Raw genomic sequence first — 22,371 nt, 5'->3', positions numbered from 1 at the left:
CCAAATAGGGCTTCGTATAACGACGCAGGAGTTGCACGATGTCGTATCAAATTGATACTTTAACGATGTGATACAGACAATAAATTACGAGACTGACTCTTACTAACGAACTCCTGCATTGAGGGATCGGTGGTAGAGATACATGAGAATCTACAAAATTGGTATTCTGTTATTATTAACTGACGTAACATTTGGCTGTAATTATTTAATATAAGTGTAACAATTACCAATTGATTTTATTATTGTGACAACCAGTTCAGGAAGTGATCAGGAAATACAGTTTTTGTAATAGAAATCTACTGGAAATGTTTTCCAATTATTCATAGTTGAATATTGGTCGACGATAGGATTCTAGGTGAAAATAACTCGAACCATCATAACTCTGGAAAAATATTTTTGAAGTAACCTAATCTAACGTAACCCAACCTGACCTATAGGTACACAAATTATTCACAACAGGATCGTTATTCCTGAGTTTCAGGGAGTAAAAAAGTCGAGAGAAAGTGAAGAAGAAGAGGAGTGGGAGAATTGAATTCTCTTGTTAATTGCCAGCTAACAGAAAAGGAAATCATAACCTGAAAAGTCTAAATTGTCAAAGTTTTGAAAAGTCTATCAATGAAATTCAATTTCACAGAATGTCATTATGTACCATTTTAATTAGTGTGAACCACTTCAATATACTCATTTGTATGAATGAGCTGATTAATAGATAGGATATAGGAAAGCAAGAAAAAGTCATCTCACCTCAATCAGTACCTTCTCTAATCCTGATTTCCTTACATCGTCACCTTATATGCCTTGCTTCCCCATCAAATTCAAAAATCTTTTTCAGCTGGTGAAAGGCAAATATTTTTCCAATTTCAACCGCCAGTTTTATAATGGTCACGTTTTAAATTTGACCACTTCGCTTCAGTGTGTTTTCCAGAGACTTGAAAAAATAATGGACAAGACAGACGGCTCTCGAACACCAAAATAGAAAGATATCTTAAAATGAGGGATATTGAAAAAATTTGAATTGAAGGGGTTATATATTTTAGGAGTGATTAATTTTTGGGAAAGAAAGTTTTTGTCTTTCTACTACTCCATCTTGATACAAAAAAAGAAGGATGAGGGAGTCTTCCAAAGAAAGGAACTATATATATGGATGTGTAGATCATGCAAAGAATTAACTTTCAGACACAAACTGAAAGAAAGTCCTCCTGAAACAGCTACTTTCATATAAACATTGAATTATACGAAAGAAAAAAATCTTTCGAAACAAATACTTCTATATGAACACTGAATTATAAAGAAGATACTCTTCTCTACTCAGTTTGTATTTCAGTTTCTTTCAGTTTGTGTCTGAAAGTTACTTCTTTGCATAATCTACACATCCGTGTATAGAGTTACTTCCTTCCTTTCTTTGGAAGACTCCGTCATCCTTCTTTTTTTGTATCAAAATATTGAAAAAATGTTTTGATATTACCGTGATATTAAAATTGAATCAGAAATTCAAAGACAACATTTTCCTAGTGCCAAGTTATTATACAATCTGGAATCCTACGCACAAGAAATTACTTTCAGAAAGATATAAAGTTTATAGGTTATGTATGTTATATGATAAACAGTGAAACACGCTTTTTCTCTTTCTGAGCTTTAATGCACTATTCTAATTCACATATCCTACGATATCGTGTGTTGCTGTTGCACATATCAACTGTTGGAAAGTGTATTGACAGAATACCCTTTACGCCAAATCTTATTTTTTTCTACATATAGAATTCCACGGTACACGGAATCCCTCTGCTGAAAAATAAATTACTCTCTTGGAACTTTCATACGCAACAGATGTAAGCCTGGAAACATCTATAATAAAATAATTAATAGCAGAACTTTTCATGAGAAGTTTCATAAGAAAATTTATCTCGGAAACTGAATTCTTATCCGAGGCTAGAGGTGAGACGATTTTGAAAAGTAACTAACTATCTTTTGACAAACAATATCCATCATTGCATTGTTTCTGATGAACAACACGGTGTTGTAGTGCAGTATGGTTTTCCAAAAAGAATTCTGGCTTAAATGAATTTGGCAAGTGTTGACAACTACATTCGCTCATTTACTGCAACAACATTATAACTCAAGAAATTTTGCTCAGAAATGACACTCTACCAGTACTTCAACATATCAAAAACTATAATTGACACTTCCAAAATAAAAATCATGAAATAATAAGTAATTGGCGCTCTGGGGTGACTTCATTGATTTCAGTGGCGCATTTGCTTTTTCAGCTTCAGAAAAACCCAGAAAAACCTGCAGCACCACATCATCTTGGCTTTGGTAGATCTTTATCTGTCAATGTTGTCCACTGAACAAGGCAATGGTTTTTTTCATTTCAATTTTTTGCCAGACAATGCTGCAGTTCCATCAGACTTCGAGCTTTCGGCTAGATGGGAAGCCGCGACCGTGTCAACACAAGTGAAGCCCATACCACAGGTTTACCATATTTCCATGGTATGAGAGACATACCATCTGGTTTTTTACCATCATCTCGACTGGTACGTAAGGGTGCCAGTATTGCAGGAACATCCGGTGGCACCATAGCTCGTTTCAATATGTCACCTGGTGATGTCAAGATGTTAACAATACACGTCATTATCATCAACTCTGTGGTGTTAACTGAAAAACCTCAATTTTCGAATAATGACGTTGTAGCAGCAAATGAGTGACATATACCAGTAGGATACGAAAAATCAAATTATTCCTTTTATGCAGGTGGAAAATCATAAGTGAGATAACAAGTAATATACAGGGTCTTTCTATCTTCAAATTTAAATAAAACAAAGCATGTGTGAGACGTCATCAAAATGTTTTATTCGTTCGAAAGACCTATTGATGTCATATGAGAAATATACCATCGTTCAAATGTTCGCCACGGCTTCTCTAGGTGGAGTGCATCCGAAACGTTCGATTTTCCATGACTGGCGCATAAATCATGCTGAATTTGACCGATGGCATAGGTTATGATGACTTTGAGGACCACTGTGGTTTGTGACTAATTCGGATACAGCTGCGACTCAAGAAAACCTCATAAGAAAATGTCTAACGGGGTCAAACCGCATGATCTCGGTGGCCAGGTCACATCACCTCCACATGACATGACCATGCCTTCAAATCACTAGTACAGAATATTAAATATGGCATGAGTTGTGTAGCACGTAGTGCAGTTATGTTAAAACCACATGTCGGTGTCCAATTCAGGCCAAAATACGTTGGTAAACATAGACCTATAGTGCTCGCCGTTGACAGTGATGGCCTGGCCAACGTCTTTCTCAAAGAAATATGGACCAATTACGCGACAAGCCCAAAATCTACACCAAACAGAAACTTTTCGGGATACATTGGACGCTCTTGGAACTCATGTGGATTGGTATCGTCCCAAATTCGACTATTTTATTTGTTCTCGTACCTATTCATCCAGAAACAGGGCCTCATTACCGAAGATAATTTTTTGATGAAAATTAGGGACAGTTGCCAACTGTTTCAGAGCCCATCTAGCGAACACACGTCCTTGTCTATGATCGTTCACCTTCAGTTTCTGGGTCAGTTGAATTTTATATGGGTGCAGTCTCAGGTCACGATGCATTTTCGCCAAGTTGTGGTCTGCGAAATCGACTGCCTCGGATTCTCCTGCACACTCTCACAGTTAACATTAACACATCATCAACATTAGAACATCATTATGTTGATTTTTTACCCTCATTACACAACTTCGATAAACGATAATGATAATTTTCACAATTTAAAGTTATTCTGCGAATCACTAAAACTTGTAATTATTTTCCAAATTAAAAGTGATGGGTAAATTTTCGTGCGGTGTGTATCTTGCACCAATTTGAAAATTTCTATAAGAATGCATTAGTGTGATTTTTATTCTGCGGATCATTCGTATCTTTTAATCTACTTTCATTTCATGTTGAATGTTCAACCATTTATTATCTCATATCGTTTTGGAAATATTCATCTCTCTCCCAACTACCTACATCGTAAGTTCTAGTCAATGGCTGCTGGAAAACAACTACTTCCCCGGCTCATACCACGCTGGATATTGAAGTATATCCGACAGACATTCATGCCAGATACCTCTATTTTTCAAGGACAAAACACAAGCACTACAGGAAAATATTTTAGGAGCTCTCTTGAGGAGCTCTCAGAGCGGTGCCTGTGCGAAAGTAGCGATTCATATTGGATTTGAATCGCTTGAAATTAAATCCATTTAGAAAAAAGTTCTCAGGAAGTTTATTCCACATAAACGCAGTTCTCCAGAGGAAAGAGTTCTTGAACAGTGAAGTTCGAAGTATATTGAGTTGAACCTCAAAATGATGAGCAGTGACAGTGCGTAGCGTATTTCTGATATGTACCGCTCTTGGTGGGATCAAACGTGCCAAGTCACTTGAACACCTCCCGTGAAAGTATCTATAGAAGAGAGCAAATCTCCAACTTTCCTTCGATGTTCCAGGCTACCAAGGTTGTACGTGATGTTCGCGTCTCCAATCAGGAGGATGGTTTTTTTCTGGCTGGAATTCAGCACCTTCGGGGTATATTTGGGAGCAGAGCTCCATACATGAGAACAATACTCCAAAGAGGGTCTGATCTGATATTTATAAAGCATCAAAAACTGCTGAGGTGTATACAGTTTTCTCGTTCGGAACAGTGTTCTAAGATTTTGAGAAGCAGCCTTTGCAATTCCAGCGACATGATTGTGCCAAGGCATATTGGTGTCCATTTTAACCCCCAAAAAACTTATCAAAGCAGAAAGCGGAATTGTATGACCTGACATTATTATATCCGGTTCGGAGACATTTATTTTCTTGGTGAAAACCGATGCCTGGGTTGTTGTGGCTTTGAATTGAACCTGGTTATTCTCACTCCAATTCGAAATCACTTCTAGACCCTCATTAAGATATGCAACCTTTTGCTGCCGGTGGAGATGTGCCTCCGCAACCGATATCTTGGCAAGTGTACTGTCGTCAGCAAAGCAATATATTGGATTTTTGTTTTTTTCCAATGAGTCCTTAATATACAATAACAAGAGGGTTGGAAACTATTGGGGAACACCAGTGTTGATGATGAAAATATTCGAGAGATATCGATCGACGGCCACCTCACAAATATTAGTCCCGCATATGTTTTACGTTCATCCAGTAGCAGTACAATGCCGAAATTATTCGAGTTAATAACCTACAGATCGGTTTCTAGGTATTACCTATCATCAGTATAGGAAACATCCGACCCAAACAACAAAGTACCTGAGGGGGATGAATATGTCGAGATTTTATTTCGAAATATTTATTTTTTAGTACTTATATGATTGATTGGAGCCGTACTCAGTAATTGAAATAATGATCTGTGTATTTATTCTAACTTGAAATCAGTCACCTTCATTTTGTCACCTGAAAACTAATGAAGCCATTATACGTGACTTTATAATAACCGTGTTTCATCAATGCCTTGGAATGATACCTCGGGAAACCGGCATTTTTTCTCATTAATTGGAGATTTTCCAATCCGTCTGCAATTAGTCAATCAACGTTATTATTCTACTAGCAGAATGAAAAAATCTCACCTCGATAATTATAAAAATCCAATTTGCTGATTATTCATCATAAGAATCTTATAATTTGCAATTTCCACTTGCCTAATTTGAAATTGAAATAATTGGAAATACTTTAGAGGAAGTAAATTTTTCCAATTGACAATTATTTCCATAATTCCAGATTCAAAATTCAAAGCAGCAAGTTGAATGAAAAATAAGATTTGTATATTTGAATTGAAGGGGTTATATTTTTAGGAGTGATTAATTTTTGGGAAAGAAAGTTTGGGTACTATAATATTATCCAATTTGGTACTGAAGAGCCTTACGGCAAGTGTCTTAAGGCGAAACATCGATGTATACCAGTGAGGATGACAGTGTTCCATGTAAGTGCAATTTGTTACCATTCATTTAAAGTAGAACTCATGTGAATGATATCTGATTTTTATTCCACAACGAATGTTTGAAATACAAACTGAGTAGGGAAAAGTATCTTCTGTATAATTCAGTGTTCATATAGAAGTATTTGTTTCGAAATAATTTTTTTTCTTTCGTGTAATTCAGTGTTTATATGAAAGTAGCTGTTTCAGGAGGACTTTCTTTCAGTTTGTGTCTGAAAGGTACTTCTTTGCATAATCTACACATCCTTGTATAGAGTTACTTATTTTCAAATTGATTACTTCCTTCCTTTCTTTCGAAGATTCCCTCATCCTTTCTTTGTATCAAGATAGAGTTAAAGAAAGCCGAAAACTTTCCCAAAAATTTATATCTACTTCTGTACCTTTCAATGTAATTTTTGTGAAAATAAAAGAATAATTCCTTCTAAGTACTGTTTTGAAGTCATGACTTTAAACCAGAGTTAAAAAAAAAAATTACATTTCAAATTTGTTGCTGCTTCCATATAATAATGGAGGTTGTGTTCCAACTGAAGCATTTCTGGTCTATTGGTCTGACATTGAACACTAATTCGTTGACGTAAATCATCTACAAGTGCTGATTGAGTTTTATTCACGTAACTACACAAAGAACTTGACGCACTCAAATCGGGTAATCTTGTGGGCCAATTCACTGGCCCAGTACGACAAATCCATCTAGTAAGAAAGGTTCCATTCAAATACTTATGAGCACCAAAGGTTTAGTGAAGAGGTGGTTTTTCTTATTGTGATAGTCACTTTGTTTAAGTTTGTCTGTCAGTATGGAACTGACAGTTTATTGCAAGTACATTCATCCTGTAAGATTTCATGATAGCACCTTCAGCTTATCAGTTGATTGAGTGGAAGTACTTGTCCGCCCCTCTTCGGATGAGAATCAGTATCAATTTTGCCTTTTGGTAGGCCATTTTCTCTGGCGCTATTGTTATTTTGCTTTTATTCTACCAAAATAATCGTGTTTCAGGGAAGAGTGTGTATGAAAGAGTTAGTTTTGAAAAAAAAAGTTAACGTCAGGTGATGGTTATTAAATAAAATTGCTTTAAGTAAATAATTAGTTCAAAATTCATGGTTATCCAATCAAAATAAAATGAGATACAATGACAAATTGGTAATACCGGGTTCCTCTTTACTGGAGTGGTGGTTATTTTCACTCATTGGATCAACCACTATTGTAAATAAAATACGGGATAATCTTATTTTGGGATAATTGTCAGAATCAACTTTTTCATTTATTTTATTTCGAATAAAGACAAGTTATTGAATCACTTAAATATTTTTCATTGATCAGTTGTAACTCTCATCATCACTACCCATTCCTCCTTCCTCGTCTGTTGTTGCAACTTCGTACTGTTGGTACTCTGATATGAGGTCTATCATATTCGATTCCGCTTCATTGAATTCCACTTCTTCCATTCCTTCTCCCGTATACCAATGCAAGAACGCTTTCCTTCTGAACATTGCTGAGAAAGCCTCATCTAACGAATAAAATAATTATATCAAGTACGAGTAACATTTTACAAACATTTTCCGTGTGCCCAAATACTCCAAAATATTCGCCTTGGGACATGAAAAACATGACAAGTTCTCGAAAATTACAAGTGATGACACTGATTGAGTTAACATTGAATAAATTATTGCTATCAACATAACACCAGAAAAGAAGTAACAATTGGAAATGTTCAATCTTTTAATTTTTTTTTTTAATCTACAGCCAATACAATACGTGGCTTTTTATTACGATTTTCCATTTCCATTTTTCTTATTGTATTATTGTGTGATATTTCATGGCATTTCATGAATATATAGAATAGAATAGAATATAAATTTATTTATACTAAACAAGAAACAGAATGGTTTCCACTTACATGATGTACAGTTTTTTCAAAAGTTCCTTACATATAGATTAATTCAGGAAACTGATTGTAGTGTATTGGTTAGGTCTGAGAACAAAAGTATTGAACAGGTAAACTATAAAAAGTTTTTAGGAGTTTTTATTGATTCCCAACTCAATTGGAATCATCATGTTGATTTCATACTGAAGAAATTAGCGACACATTGTTTCGTTATATGGAATCTGCGTAATTTTGTGTCTATCGAAATTCTTAAAAGTTACTATTATGCATATATGCTTACTCTGCCCTCAATTACTGTATTATTTGTTTTGGCAACTGCAATAGAATCAGTGACTTATTAGTTTTCCAGAAAAAGATTATTAGAACAATTTGTTTTAAAAAACCACTCGATTCCTGTAAACCACTATTTGCAAAGTTGAATATATTAACTGTTACTTGCATGTATATTTTCAATTGCGTAATCTAGGTTAAATCAAATTGCTCCAAGTTTCAGAACAGAGATGATACATGTCTTCTTTAGGGCTTCACCCTGAGAAAAAACTATAACATTTTAATTCCTAGTCATAAGTTAGCCAAGGTGACTAATGGACCTCATATCATGTCAAAAAAACTGTACAACAAGCTCCCAATATCCATTAAAAAACTAACTAGTGTAAAGCTCTTTAAACAAAAAGTTCGGAAACTATTATGTGAAAAGGTATTTTATTCGCTTCAGTCTGATTTGGAATTTCAAATTTTAATTTTTGTATCCCTTTTATGGTCTAAATGTTATATAATATGTCTCATAATTATGTTGTTTTATGATTGTGACCTCATTGTAATTGTACTGAGTTATGTGACTTTTTCCATGCCTTCCCTAGGTCTAAGGAAATGAAGATTTTTTGATTTTTGATTTTGATTTGATTGAGTATCATTGATACAGGTAAAATCGATATAAAATGTTGCAATATGAAACAATAAATAATAAAATGGCCGTGAAAAGATTCAGACACATTTGAGCATTCGGAGAAGTTGTCCTTCTGTAATACTGAATATATCCAGTTCACAGTTCCTCGCCATTTTGTTAACTGTTTCGAGACATCGTTGAAGAGAAGACAAATTGTTTGAGATACGAAATAGATTGTCTCTTCTCAGTCTTACGTCAGGTACAGTAAAATCAATAGTATAGAGAATTTCAGGTACTTTCAGTTTTCTAAGAATGTTAAAAACAAAAATCACTTCCGAGGACTCACGGCGGTCTTTCTCTGGTTGCATGTTAAATTCTTGTAATTGGCTAGAACATAGATATAAATGAAGGCCAAACATTGTGTTTTCTGAAAAAGAGTGTTCTTAATAATCGTTTCTGGACTTTTTCTATAGTTTCAGAATATAAAAAGGTCTTTGGATTCCAAATGACACAACCATACTCCAGCTTAGAACGAACAATGGAGTTAAAGAGTAACAAACAAGTATCGTGATTGAATTCATATTCTATAACATTCAATGTGCCCAGAGAAACTGAACACACCAGTAAAAATGATCCAGAGATCTTTCATCTCATTGATTCCCTGTAAATTCGTATGATTAATGAAATATTCTTTGATAGTAGGTGACTTCTTTCGTGTGAAACTCATTATTTTGCATTTAGCTTCGTTGAGAGATAGGTCAGATAATGAAAAGGAAGTAGATAGATTTTTGAGATCATCTTGAAGTATATCAGAATCTTTTTCGCTTTCGATTCTTCTTAACTGCTCGAGATCATCGGCATATAGGAGAATTGAGAATGCCCGATATACCGAGAAATGTCATTAGCAAATAACACGAAAAAGAGAGGTCCCAAAATCGAGCCCTGCGGAACTCTCGAAGTAGCGGTGAATTTGAAGGAAGATACGTTGTTAAACTGTATGAACTGTATTCTGTTGGATAGATAGCAGTGAAAAAAATCAAGTGTTTTGTTTGTGAAACCGAATGCTTTTCATTTCAGGATCATAACCTCGTGGTTAACTCTGTCGAATGCCTTGGCCAGATCAGTGCATATAACGAAACACCCAAAAATAAAAAAGTGTACATTAATTACAAAAGTTTGAAATTAGCGCTACAAACTGAAACATGGACCAACATCTATGAACAAAGTGATGTCCAAAGTGATGTCCAAAGTGATATCAAAAGTGATGTGAATTCTTCATCAATAGACTAAAATATCATATGAACAAAAATACAACTAAAATCAAATTGAAAAATAATGAAAAAGTTGGGAAAAAATGGATAACATTAGGGTTGTCAACATCAATAAGGGAAAAAAATAATCTCTATAAACTATTGATTGAAAACCCCAATGATCAACAACTCGAACAAATATACAATGATTACAAACGCAACTTGAATGAACATACAGAGAAAGCAAAGAAAGAATATTTCCAAAACGAAATCAATAAAAATAGTAACAAATCAAGAGAGCTTTGGGATAGTATAAATGAAATCTGCAATAAAACTTTTCCCAAAACAAAAATAACTGAAATTGTATTGAATAATGGTGATATAACGAAAAATAAACAGGTCATTTCTGATGCACTTCCCTACATCAGAGGATTATCGGAGAGGATAAGAAGAATTGGTTCCAAGTACAACATCAGAACCTGCTTCAGATCCGGTAACACTATCCGTAGCAGCCTCACGAAAACCAGGCCACCAAACGCGAACTGCGATTTCAAGAATTGCATTCACCGGATACCCTGTGAGTGCGGAAAATCCTATATTGGTGAAACTAAGAGGCCTATGAATGTTCGCATTGCCGAGCACAAGAAACACACAGCGAGGGGAAACCAGCAAATCAGAAATAGCAGACCATGTTTGGACCCATCAACACAACATCGAGTGGTCCCAAGCTGAGATCTTGCACAGAGAGGAACATTGGTTCAGGAGAAAATTCAAGGAAGCCGCATACATGTTGTTCAACAACGTATTCAGCCAAGCCAGCGTAGAAATACGCAACATATGGAAACCCATCATCAAGCAAGAAATGGCCAACTCCCGCCAAAACGGTCATCTCCCACGGAACCAGTAAAGCGGAAAATGGAAAGCGGGGATAAGTGAAAGTACTCAAACGACCTATGAATAGTCATCTTTCGGAGGAATCAGTCCAGTCATCACCCGAAGACGATTGTAGATACTAACAATCGAAACGTCGTGAACTAACGTGACTTGGAATCTCTCCACTTTTTATTTTCTTTTCTTTCTTTTTTCATTTCTTCATTTTTATTTATTCAATTGTTCTATTTTTACTTGTATTTTATTTCACTATTATTTCATTTCAGGTTTATTTTGGTTAATATAATTGTTATTTTCAGCTACTAATTTTCAATTCTTCTTTTTTAGTTGTTTCAGGGATTTCAAATCATTTTATATAGTAGACAATGGAAGTCCGAACTAGTGAATTTCATATTTTTCATAACTATTAAATATCGACTGAAAAATGTATAAAAAATTATTGATTCACGATATTTTACTCGACTTACGTCTTCATTGGAAACTACAAAAAACGTTCAAATAATTCTCAAGAAGCTTTTTCGCTTCGTGGAGCTCTTTTTATCATTGTACTCAATGAGATCATGTTACGGAAATTGCAAAAATTTCAATATTTTTTTCATTATAATATTTTTACAGTAACAAAAATTATAATCAACGATTTTTTATATTTATTTTATATGCATCATCAAATCATCATATTCCCGTTTGAAGTGAATTTTCATTTGTCTTAAAAAATATTCATCAATTCATGAATTTTGATTTTGTCTCCTTCAGCCATTCAGTTTGTATCCCCTCAATCGTCGCAAAATGCCGTTTTTTCATGGGTATCTGCAATCTTGAGAACAGGAAAAAGTCGCGGGGGGACAAATCTGGTGAATACGGTGGCTGAGGCATGATAACGAAGTTGTTTTTCGGCAAAAAATTACGAACAAGCAATGACGATTCAGCCGGTGCATTTTCGTGATGTAAAAGCCATGAATTGCTTCTCCACAATACCGGACGTTTTCTTCGTATTGCTTTTCGCAAGCGGTACTTCCTTATTGACCGTACAAGAACTTCTGATGCACTACGCCACAGTATACGAAAAAACAATGAACAAAACCTTGACAGTTGATCGAAATTGGCGACATTGGTTTTGATGTCAACCATAAATATATGATTCGTTATCAGTTCTGACCTTCTTGAGCAAATCTGGACCGCTGCCAATTCCTGAGCTACATACCTACAGAGTAGAGTGAAAAGAGTATATGTGGCTTATGAGCAATGTCAGAGGACAGTGAGACGCGCATGGGGTCATTCACCCCGTGTGGTCGCCTGGATCTACACTGCAATAATAAGACCTATGTTAAGGTACGGAGCCATTGCATGTGGACCAAAAGTTCTGCAAGCAACAGCCATCCAAAAATCATATCAAATACAGCAATTGGCTTGTCTAAACATCACAGGACCCATGATAACAACACCAACCGCGGCCATGGAATTAATAACGGGTCTGACCCCTCTGGACCTGTACGTTAAGGAGGTTGCGTTAATGGCCATATTACGATTGCGCACGACTGGTGTAAACCTCGAAGTAGAAATGGGTCAATTGGGGCCGAGCTTTTGGCAAGAAGCGCTTACTTTGAAACCTCTGCTGCAGGCAACCAGTGATGCAATTGAATCCAGGTTTGTGTTTGATGAACCCTACAAAATACAAATGAAACAGAACACAGAGTCACATGCTGCAAATGCAATACGCATATGTACAGACAACTCAGAAACCAAGGAAGGCTCAGGATATGGAGTGTACTCCAGATCACTGAACCTAAGGATTGAGTGGGAAATGGAAAAAAATACCAGCGTGGTTCAAACAGAACTGGCTAGTATCTCAATCGCCACAAAAGAAATAATCAGAAAAGGACTTTCTGGCAAAACATAACAATCTGTACTGATATCAGACAAGCCCTATTGCCTTGAACAGACGTGTTACCTTAGGGTTCATACCAGAGTGTCACCAAGATTTAGCTAAAGCCTCGGTAGATAACAACATCATCCTGAGGTGGATCAAAGGGCACGACAGGGGTAAAGGTAATCGCATTGCCTTTAGCTAAGGAAGCGGCTGGGACCAAGTGGCATCTACGGCGTGATGACTTCGACAATTGCAGAACTAGCCAAACGTCACACCCATGCTCAATCCCTAAAGAGATGGGATGAAATCAAAGGATGTAATCTTGTCAGGATCACCCTGGGCGACCCTGGGAAGCTGGCGCCAAAGAAATATCTGGCGGTGACCAGTAAGATTTCTGCCTGGACGCTGTCAACTAAGGAAACACCTCCACAATATGGGGCTAGTGGACACACCTCTATGCAGGATGTGTAAACAGGAAGATGAAACTGTCAGGCATATCCTATTACTGGAAGGGGCAGGATGGACGATGACTAGGAGGACAACATTTTGGGAGAATGTAAAGTATGTCACATGTGGTCTGAGTGCTATGGGCCTACACTGACTCTCCTTACTCTACAGATACAGATACTTTTGTAACGGCTTTTTTGATCTGGGCGAAATTTTCCGAAAAAATTGCATGGCATGAGCTTACTGATATGCTGACATCCTCAGCAACTTCTCTAATGATAATTTGACGATTCTTCATAACAATTTTATCCCCTTTCTCGAAATTGTCATTGGTTTTTGGTTTTTTGAAGAGACCTCGTATTTTTAGTGAAGATCAATTTTTGGGTAAGAAAAGGTGTGCCTCTCTACTTCTCCATCAATATACGAAAAATGCGAGAAATTGCTTTTTGTATAAAGCTAGAGAAGAAGAGAGCCAATATCTTTCATACCCCAACAATTTCATAATATTCAGACCGTACTCTTCATAATATACTGTTTGAATTTCATACTCACTTATCCTCTTGAAGAGTTCCTGTATAGAAGTATTATTGCCGATGAAAGTGCCGCATATTTTCAAACCTCTTGGAGGAATATCACAAACTGCCGTTTTGATATTATTCGGAATCCATTCCACGAAATAAGAACTGTTTTTGTCTTGAATATTGACCATCTGTTCATCCACTTCCCTCGTAGACATTCTTCCTCTGAAGATTGAAGCAGCTGTGAGATATTTTCCCCTCCTTGGATCGCACGCTGCCATTAGGTTTTTTGCATCGAAAAGCTGATGGACTAGCTCCGGAACTGAGATACCTCTATATGGCATATTACCTCTGAATCCACAAGAAATTTTGTCAAAATAATTTTGAGAGTAAATGGGGGCTTTCAGGCAAATTCTGATTGGTTGAGTGTCAATTCATATTGTTCTAGTGTTATGTTAGTTATGAAATATGAATAACGATTTATGGTATCTGAAGACTGTACCGGGAAGAGGTACTAGAATGGTACTATAGAAAATGAAATATCGAAAGAATCATATCTCCCAATTATCTACACCGTAGGTTCTGGTAAATGCCTGTCAGAAAACAACTACTTCTCCGGCTAATATCACGCTGGACGATGAATTATATCCGACAGACATTTATGCCAAATGCCTCAAAGAGGTTAATCTCGCAGATGTTTCTCGTCCACCCAGCAGCAGGACCATGCTGAAATTATTCGGATAGATCACCTTCAGGCCGATAATAACTCAACAATAGTCAATATTCCAAAAATCCCCACTGATATGTTTGAAGTTGAGAAGCAATCACCCCAAGGTTAGGTTAGGTTAGCTGCAAAGTGAGTGGGTCTATTTGACCCTCCACCGCAACCCGCAAGGGTTCATTGTGGCTGACACCTATTCACACTCGACCAAATAAACCCAGCTTCTCAACGAAGCCAATTAGTTTGTATGGTGAGTGTTCTTTCAGGTCAGATGGTAAGAGCTCTAAAAACCTGATTCGGTTCCAAGCGGGGCAGGCACAAGGTATGTGCTCTGCTGTTTCATCGTTAATGAGGTAGTCGGATAGTCAAGGTGCAAGATTCCCACCTTGATACCCGCGACAACTTCCCATGAAGGTTTTTTGCACGTCAGCTACACCTGACGATGCCTTAGATTCAACCGTGCAGGAATTTTCGCCTCTGATTTTGGTGAATCATCACTTGAGCAGCACAAACGTTTGCTAAACCTGCTTATGGGGGGTTTGTTCCCCCATCTGAGACTGATTCTGGGTACGCCGCTCAAGAATTTGGTGCAAGGCGGTTTTATAAGGTACTCCGCTCTTGAGTCGTTTCCCGGCTGCATCACCAAACCTTTTTTCAGGTTCAGTTATTGGATCAGGAGTAGGGAAGTAGGAGCTCTCGCTCCTGAACTAAATTTACAGGGAGGTCAGTTGGAGTCGTAAACTCGGCATCTATCTCCTCTGTAGACTCGCTTCTGAACTAAATTTACAAGGAGGTCAGTTGGAGTCGTAAAATCGACATCCATCTTCTCTGTAGACTCGCTCCTGAACTAAACTTACAGGGAGGTCAGTTGGAGTCGTAAACTCAACATCCATCTCCTCTATAGACTCGCTCCTGATCTAAATTTACAGAGAGGTCAGTTGGAGTCGTTAGATCGACATCCATCTCCTCTGTAGGCTCAGCGTCAGAGAGAATTTTTGAGTTTACTCTCTGTCCATAAAAGTCCCACAAGTAGCTAGGGAAAGGAGGTCAATCACGGCAGAGCCCCGCATTACCATGACAAGGCGATGCTACGACGAGAGGTCGCCCGGTACCTCGAAGGTTCCGTAGAACGGCTGATGGGCTCAGTGTTATTCATCCTCTCGGCACGGATACACACACCTTAGGATTAAGCCATCATAGGGATGCCATTCAGTCAGGGAATAACAGAACCACAAGTGATTCTGTCATTCCCGTATCCAGCGGAGCTACATGGAAGCAAGCATGGCCGGTTTGCTCAACCCCCACAACCCAAGCCAATGTACTCGCCTGTACAGCATGTACAGTCGTTCAGGCAGTGAAAGGTGAACAACCACCCCAAAGGCAAATAATGTATCCTCATTCCACATGTACATGGTGCATGTGGAAAAGCAAAAGCTGATCGTAAGTTGAAATTAGTTTAAGATTGCTAGTTAGATGGAATGTATAAGGTTTGAAGGTGAGTTTGTGAAAATAGTGACGATTCTGAATTACCTACTTCTTCTAAGTGTGTTTACAAACCCTGTCAAATCTTTGTGTTGCTCCAGGTTGTTATCCAATAAACCACAATAAAGCCATTGCCAAACATGTGCGTCATTTTCATTTTTGAATACAGTTTGAAAAATATCTTTTGGATCACCACTATTGTGTCCAATATAATTCTCCAAAATAATATCCAGATATAATCAATGGGTTTCTTCCAAAATACCTATTTTATTTTGATGTTTTGTGATTTGATATATTATATTATTGAATATTAAGTTCTTGTTACAATACTGTATGATTTTGAGTAATTTTCGGCGTTAACAAAAAATAAAAGTAACTTTTCAGCGTGGTTAACACCATAGTTGTGTAATTTGTAATATTACAGGCTTTTGAAATGAAACATCGTATACAGGATGCTGTCTATTTATCGGTTTAGCAAATTTTTCTTTTCGTAGTCCCCATTAAAAAAATGGGTAAAAAAATAAAACTTCACTTAGATGGCCATGACTTGAAATCTAGATGTATTTTTCAATGCAGAGAAGCTTTTCTGAATTACATTTCCCAAGATTTTTCAAAATAAAAGTACTTTACTCTTGTCTCAAAATCAAATATTGGAAGGCTCCTCGTATATTACGTATGTTTTACTGTATTTTATTGGTGCATGTTTAGTTTAAGGGGATGCACAAACTTTTATCAAAAATAACTTTTTTTGGAAAAACCCTAAATAAATAAGTTTCCCATATGGTGCATACTTTGGGGATGACAATGTAGATTGTGTTCTTTCTAATGCAGTGATATTTTCCAAACATCTCTAGGTTAGGCCATGTCCTTCTGGGACCACCCTGGTACATACGTTTTTTATGAAAGCATCACTTTTTTAAACGAGTGAGTAAAAATTTTCGATGTTTGGAAGGAAACCATTTTTAAATTATTATATCATATTAGTCTGTTGTCATATTTTTTTTCATTCTGATGATTTAGAATTCAAGTAAGTTTAATTAGAGAGTTTACTCAATGGAACGCTACCTTGATGTTAGAGGAGCAAATCCTGGTATGAAGAAGTGTAATCTTGGAAAAGGTACCATATTGACTTGAATTTTCCTTAAATCTGCATTTAGCTGGCCGGGGAAACGAATGCAAGTAGTAACTCCTGCCATCACAGCTGAGATGAGATGATTCAAATCGCCGTATGAAGGATTGGATAACTTTAATGTTCTGAAATATTCAATATACGGTTTAATCAGGACGACATATATCGGAAGCATAATTCACTAATACTAATTACTTAATACAGTTTATTGTATTGTATGATTGTATAGTGAAACACGTGTCACGGTTTTTGTTAAAACCTTTATAGTGAAAATCACTTAAAATGGATTTTCATCAAGTATCGGCCTGTTCTATTCAATAATTCACTAATGTTTTTATTTTCCTGTTCAAGAAATTTGAAATACAATTTCACGAGCAAAATATAACTTACTTTTAACACAAATATCATACAAAGTGTTTTGTACAGCTGTTCTGTTTCCATTTAATATTTCTATAAAAACACATTTTGATATCTATTGCCAATGAACTATTTTCGTGTTATCGCATTTGCTGTGAAGTGGCCGTGTCAGGTGACGCCGTTTCACCTGCTTTACAGCTCACGCGTTTTATTTAAAGTCACATTCAAAGTCCTTGCTGGTGTTTAATATATATATATATATATATATATATATATATATATATATATATATATATATATATATATATATATATATATATATATAATACATTTGTAACATAATTTAATTGTATTTATGTATTTATATCTATTGTTCATAATGAAACTTCCTTGAATATTGAATAATTATGTTTTGTTTATTGCTATTTGGTCGAAAAAATCATGTTAAAAATACTTTTATTTTTTTATTTTTATTTAGTCGTTGAAAATATTTTCAATACGCTACTTTGTAAACATCATCTTTTAATTAATACTCTTGACAACCATTAAAAAATTCACTTTCAATGACAGTTGTACAAAAAATTTGTTTTTGAACTGTAAATAATTTTAATTCAGACATACATCGAAAGTTATCGAAATTTCGAAAGAAGTGACATGGTCTACTTTAGCTTGATCTAATGTGTATTAAATGAGAGACTTACATTCGTTGTACGATATGTTAATGAACATACTCATTACATCCAATAAAACTAAAACTGAATTATGTGGCGTGGTTTGGTTACCTAATTTTCTACTGAAGTAAGCGAATTTTTAATGCCGTGACCTGAGACGAAACTGGTAATATTTTTTCAAACAACTTTTCAACATTTCTCATTTTTCAAAATTGCAACTATCTGAAAAAAATAAATATCCTTCTAGTTATATTTTTCCAGCCGGAGTTCGGAGAAAAGGCAAATCATTGAACAAATCAATTCTTAAAAATATTGTGTAGATATAAAATATATGCAAATATTCATCAACTGATATATATACACTTTGTAGAATAATTTTCACTAATATTTTTTTTAATTTTACGATAGTTACTTCTACGATACATGAATCAGCCAAAATCAAATCAATGAAGAATTATCACTTCTAAAACTTTTGTTATTTATTTTTTCAGGCCATTCATTTCCTCAGAAAACTCACTGAGATAATCTGGAAGTGTGGATAATTTGTAGAATAACAAAGTTTCAAGAGTCTCAAGAAGTTCGGTTGGAGATTTAAGCAATTAAAAGTTATGTAATCATGTAATTCACAAGTGACTTGCCATTTCCGTAAAGGGCATCTGACAAACACATAAATTGAACAATGCCATTAATCGTAGTCTACCGAAAATCTCTGATATACAGGGTGTTCCTCGATGATATGATATGCAAATATTCAGTGGTGTGAATCGGCATGAAAAAATAATGTTAGGTTACTATATAAACTGAGGTGATAATTCAGGTTATACTCTGATTATTCACCTCAACAATAATGGATTCCACACAATTGCATCTTGTAGACGGGCAAATTTGTGAACACACTGTACAATAGAGCGCAGGATGGGCTCATATTAATAGAAACATGGTGTGAGGAACACTCACTGTCGATCAATCCCAAGAAGGCTGAGATGGTCCTTTTCACTAGTTTATCGGGCTTAAAACCTCCAGAAATCTTCAAAGACAAACAACTTCTCTGACTCTCACCTACAGAGTAGAACAAAAAGAGCATATGTGGCTTATGAGCAATGTCGGAGGACAGTGGGAAGCAAATGGGGTCTTTCACCCCTTGTGCTCACCTGGATCTACACTGCAATAATAAGACCTATGTTAACATAAGGAGCCATTGCAAAGGGACCAAAAGTTCTACAAGCAACGGCCATCTAAAAATTATATCAAATACAGCGATTGGTTTGTTGAAACATCACAGGAGCCACGACAACTACACCAACCGCGGCAATGGAAATAATTACTGGTCTGACCCCTCTGAACCTGTACGTTAAGGAGGTTGCGTTAACGGCCATGTTACGATTGCGCACGGCTGGTGTAAACCTCGAAGTACAAATGGGTCAATGGGCTCATTTAACAATTTTTTTTATTTCATAATTTGAAAGTTTATGTTTCAAATAGTACATCTGCAAAAAATCTGAATTTTCACTCTTTATCTTCCCCCTCAAATTAATTGTTGAATGTGGCGTTCACCGACACGGGGCTTGGTCAAGCTTGACGTCACATCAGTCGACTCAGCGACAAGGGAGTGCTGGCAGATAAGCGAAATACATGTGCTAAAGGTGTAGAAACCAAGTTGTGTGTTGTTGTTTACTGCAGTGTGTCAACTGTGTGATTATGAATAGTGATAAAAAATGACGTTACAAGTATTGCATCGTTCCTAAATGCAAGAATTCTTATGTAACTGCACTAGACAAAATTTTTATTTTTACTGTTACGAAAGTTATGGCAGCGCGCTATGCGGAGGGCCGACTCTGTATCTGCCAAGGGGACGCATTTTTATTGCGAAGATCATTTTAATGTAAGTATGAATGATAATGATTGATACAAAAAATTATACTTTACTCTGAGCACTACTTTGAATTTTAGTTGAAACTGACTTAGAAAATTACATGTATATCAAAACTATGAAAGTGGGAAAAATTATATTGAAACCAGGCGTAATTCCGCATATATTTGATTGCCAGATTGATAGACCGACGGCCTATACATCTAAAGCTTCACCGTTTGTTCAAAAAAAAAGGAAAAACAAATTTTGTTGAATACTTGTAACGAAGATATCGCTGAAAATCAAATCATGTGTGATGAAGCAGGTACACAGGAAAAAACCTTTGATGTTGGAATTCAAGTTAATAAACAGGTTTTTCGAAGATCAAAAGCTAAACAGACCGTAAATATTATAAACCATCGAAAAAGATATCGTTCTAAAAAAATAGAAAGTATTGGAAAAAATACTACTAAGTTCCCCCGAGGACAGTGAGAGTTTGAGTACACCAGACATGATACATCATCAGATTCTACTATGTTTGGAATATTAGTTGAAAACTGGAATATGAAAAACAATATTGAACGAAGATCTATTTACTTCATAGAGAAAAATCCGAAATTATGTCTTGGAATCCCAAGGTACTCTTTATTTATTATATAAATTTTGTCTCAAAAATGCCACTTACCCAGAATTGATATGTACATTACTTTGAAGGAAATTAAATTGAATTGACGATAGCAGCCACCGCTCGAAGCTCGTTTACCTGGTGTGACGTCACGATGTATCGCGGGCGATCTCACATTTTCAATTGCTCTTGCTCAGTTGTTAATTGACATATAAGCCGGAAAATTCTGTGGGATACTTGGGAGATGATTCACTTTTATAATATATGATTTTCAATAAAAAACTAAATTAGCCTGAATGAGCCCATTGAGGCTAAGCCTATGGCGAGAAGCGATGCTACAGTATGCAATTGAACCCAGGTTCGTGTTTAATGAACCTTACAAAATACAAATGAAACACAACACAGATTCAGATGCTACCAATGCAATGCTCATATATACAGACGACTCAAAAACCAAAGAAGGCTCAGTATGTGGACTTTACTCCAGATAACTAAGCCTAAGGATTAAGTGGGGAATGGGAAAAAATACCAGTGTGGTTCAAACAGAACTGGCTGGTAACTTAATCGCCATAAAAGAAATAGCCACAAAAGGAATTTCTGGAAAAACATAACAATATGCTTTGATAGTAGACAAGCCCTATTAGTATTGAACATAAAACGTGTTACCTCAGGGCTAGTACTAGTGCCACCAAGATTTTGCCAAAGCCTCGGTAGATAATAACATCATCCTGAGGTGGACTAAAGGGCACGACAGGAGCAACGGTAATCACATTCCCGACACTTAAGCCAAGGAAGCGGCTGGATTAAGAACTTTAGGACCCAGTGACACCTAAGGCTTGATGACAATTGCTGAACTAGCTAAACGTCACACCCATGCTCAATCCCTGGCTGGCGATGACCAGGGAAAACAGTAGAATTTCTGTCTGGCCACTGTCAACAAAGTAAACACCTCCATAATATGGGGCTAATGGACACACATCTATGCAGGATGTGTGAACAGGATGTGTTCGGTAAGTCTTGGCCTACACCTACCGATATAAAGGAGATGTCTCCTAGTGACCTGTCCACCTTCCTGGAAAGGCCTAAGTACTGTGGGCCTACACTCACCCTTCCTACTCTACAGATACAGATATTTACTGAGGTCCAAACATGTTAAGTTACGAAATCACAATAAAAATGACCTCTAGCTGGAAAGTTAAATGATCTTTAAAGCTGAAAACAGTGGCATAGGCACAGACCTGTAACAAATATCGTGTAAAGCTTCATTATCTATGATGTAGGTTTCATCAGATGTCTCAATCAAACTCGAAATGGCCATAGTGGCGTTGTACGGTTCTACGACTGTGTCAGATACTTTAGGACTTGGTATTACAGTAAATGTGCTAATTATTCTATCAACATATTCTTCTCTGAGCTTCTCCAGAAGAAGGCAAGCCATGCCAGAACCAGTGCCCCCTCCTATGGAATGGACTATTTGAAATCCCTGCAAAACAAAACATTTCAGTTACTAATTTTACTACTATTCTACAAATTGGTTTTACTTGTGGGTAGGAACAACTAGGTTTTCGTAATTTGTGAAAAAATTAACTCCTCGTCATCCGTTCTGGAAAGTGAAACATTCCATAACTGGTTGCAAAAAAGTGAGGCTTTTTGACATTTACAGCAATTTGTGAAATTGTAATTTTTTATATCAGGATGATATATAATTTACCGTTTTATTTTTCGTGACTGGTGACGAAAAAATTAGGTTTGTTCGAAAGTTTTGTCCATTTGTATAAGTCTACTTTAAACTGTAATATTTCAATATACTCTAAATAAGCACCAT

The 22,371-nt window shown here is 36.3% G+C and overlaps 2 protein-coding genes across 3 annotated transcripts in view; one reads left to right on the top strand and one right to left on the bottom strand.

The window, feature by feature from the left end:
- AdoR (Adenosine receptor) overlaps window positions 1-22,371 on the top strand; it is a 132,370-nt gene that overhangs the window by 73,554 nt on the left and 36,445 nt on the right. The window lies entirely within an intron of this gene.
- LOC111511748 (tubulin beta chain) overlaps window positions 7,208-22,371 on the bottom strand; it is a 30,493-nt gene continuing 15,329 nt past the window's right edge. The window contains exons 4-7 of one of the 2 annotated variants that reach the window (XM_074180319.1): window positions 21,785-22,029; window positions 16,981-17,169; window positions 13,747-14,063; window positions 7,208-7,475 (exon numbers count right to left, since the gene is read on the bottom strand). In XM_074180319.1, the coding sequence (XP_074036420.1) occupies window positions 7,285-7,475; window positions 13,747-14,063; window positions 16,981-17,169; window positions 21,785-22,029 (942 nt within the window). In that variant the 3' untranslated portion in view covers window positions 7,208-7,284. Of the gene's footprint in view, window positions 7,476-12,162; window positions 12,185-13,746; window positions 14,064-16,980; window positions 17,170-21,784; window positions 22,030-22,371 lie in introns of those variants that run through there. The other variant, XM_074180320.1, reaches the window with a different exon arrangement.

The sequence above is a fragment of the Leptinotarsa decemlineata genome, unplaced genomic scaffold, assembly GCF_025532065.1.
Source record: "Leptinotarsa decemlineata unplaced genomic scaffold, Ldec_3_MD MMD2_tig00026294_RagTag_RagTag, whole genome shotgun sequence".
In the NCBI taxonomy this organism is placed as follows: Eukaryota; Metazoa; Arthropoda; class Insecta; order Coleoptera; family Chrysomelidae; genus Leptinotarsa; species Leptinotarsa decemlineata.
The sequence above is the reverse complement of the archived record's forward strand: the minus strand, read 5'-3'. Positions and strand labels throughout refer to the sequence as shown.